Genomic DNA, 1,894 nt, shown 5'->3' on the forward strand with positions numbered 1-1,894 from the left:
CGTCCGTGCCCCCCTGCCACGGGCTCCCTCCAGGTGCTGCCCCCGGCCCAGAAGCCCAGGCAGGGTCCTCTCCAGCGCCCTCGATGGCGTGTGCCTCTCCATTGGCATGGACTGACAGTCCTGGCAGCGAGCTGGCCCCCGACAGGCTGCTCTGCCCGGAGCGGTCCCAGAAGCTGGATGTTGCCTTGTCCTCTCTGTGGGATGCACCCGATGGCGGATGGACCCCGTCCTTGGTCCCCTCACCATGCAGGAGGTCTGGGCCATTTTCTCCCACCTCACTCCCGTTGGTTTCAGAGAAGCTCATCACCTGGAGGAGCTCGCTCATCAGGGAGGGCCCCAGGTCCAGGCGGAAGGAGAGCAGGGAGTCTGAGCGCTTCAGCTCTTCTTCCCCAGGGAAGGGGCTCTCTTGGGCCTTTTCCAAGCGAGGGACGCGAGGGATGGTGCAAAACCCGGACTCCAGGCCTGCAAGGCAGAAGAGATGGCTGGTGAGGGGGGGATGGCTAGATGGAAGGAAGCCTGCCTGTGAGGGGACATCTGCGGGGCACAAGGGACACTGCCACCGAAGTGGCACAGGTTACACTCCCATCGGTGCTGACCTCTAAAGGACAGGCCAGTGTCTCTGTGGACATCTCCAAAGCCCAGAGTTACAGTGGAGGGTCTCCAGGTAGGCTCTGGGCTTGGTAAGATGCCAGCGAGGTCTGAGCCAGGCAGGTGGGACCAGGAGATGGCAGCATTGCCTCAGCTTGCCTTTCCCTCTGAGCCCAGCCACCTCCCCGGCTGCTGCAGACCCCCCACATCCTCCCCACCCCGAGACCCTCTGCTCCAGACCTCCCTCCCTGGGCAAAAGCTGAGCTACAGCCCAGTGCTGTGAGGCTGCAGAAGAGCCACCCAGCTGTCCCGTTCCATCCTTTCCACAACTCTTCCCCAAAGGTCCCTCCTGGACCCTGTCTGGCAGTGAAGGATGTGGGCACAATGGGGAAGGGGGGGATTGAGTCCCTTGAGGAGCACATGGAGATGGAGGGGTTGGCACAGCTAGGGACAAGGTTACAGTATCTGTGTGGAAGTGAGTCCCCTTGACCCTGCATCCTTGGTGTGGGTATTGCCCTGCTGTCCCAGCACCCTCTTGGCTTCCTCGGGAAGGAAGCTCATGGGGAAGTCGTAGGGCTGGGGAGAGATGAGGGGAACCCCCTTACAACTACTCCACACAGGCTTCCAGCTTTGTGGGGCTATGGGGGAGGGAGAAGGAGGAGAAACCATCCATGCTCCACTTTGGGGGACACCCTGGGAGGAGACCTTCCAAGGGCAGGAGCAAGGATCGCGGTTGAAAGCAAGGTTAGGGTTATCTCCTTGCAGGGATTACCAGGACTGGGGACTCTTAAATGTCCTGTCTCTGCTGAGAGCTTAAAGTCCCTCAGTGAGGAAACTCAGGCATGGAGTGATGGAGAAGGGCTGCAGAGGATACACAGTGTATCAGCCTCTGCCCTGCGTGTCACTCACCGTAGGCCTGGTGTGTTTTGGAGAAGCTGTTGGAGGCACTTTTGAAGGAGAACTTGCTGGTCAAGCCCCGGCCGCCGCCGCCATCGTACGTCCCCTCATTGAGCTGCGGCAGTGAGACGGCATTCTTGATGATGGGCGAGACGGCTGGGGGGGCGGGTGATGCCCCCGCTTGGCTCCCACCACCCCGGCTCCTCAGTGGCGTCCGGCGGACGTGCCGCAGCGTCCGGGCAAAGAAGTTGTTGGCTTTGGCTGTGTCAGTCCCACCATGGTTGCTGAGGAAAGAGGTGTCCCCGAAGACGTCCCCACCACGCCCCACATGCATGGTGTGCCGAAAGTCCCCCAGTGGCGGGCTGATCATGTCTGGTGTCAACTCCGACTTCAGCCGCCGCCTACCGTG

At 61.4% G+C, this 1,894-nt stretch overlaps 1 protein-coding gene across 1 annotated transcript in view; it reads right to left on the minus strand.

Moving 5' to 3' along the window:
* The window catches only part of CDC42EP1 (CDC42 effector protein (Rho GTPase binding) 1), a gene marked incomplete at its 5' end in the record, with an annotated part of 2,198 nt that extends 310 nt beyond the window's left edge, over window positions 1-1,888 (minus strand). The window contains 2 exon segments of the mRNA XM_010293002.1: window positions 1-462; window positions 1,498-1,888. The exon segment at window positions 1-462 is cut by the window's left edge and continues 24 nt beyond it. Coding sequence (XP_010291304.1) covers window positions 1-462; window positions 1,498-1,888 — 853 coding nt within the window.
* Window positions 1,889-1,894: the final 6 nt, after the last annotated feature.

This window comes from Phaethon lepturus, unplaced genomic scaffold (assembly GCF_000687285.1).
Source record: "Phaethon lepturus isolate BGI_N335 unplaced genomic scaffold, ASM68728v1 scaffold10108, whole genome shotgun sequence".
NCBI lineage: Eukaryota > Metazoa > Chordata > Aves > Phaethontiformes > Phaethontidae > Phaethon > Phaethon lepturus.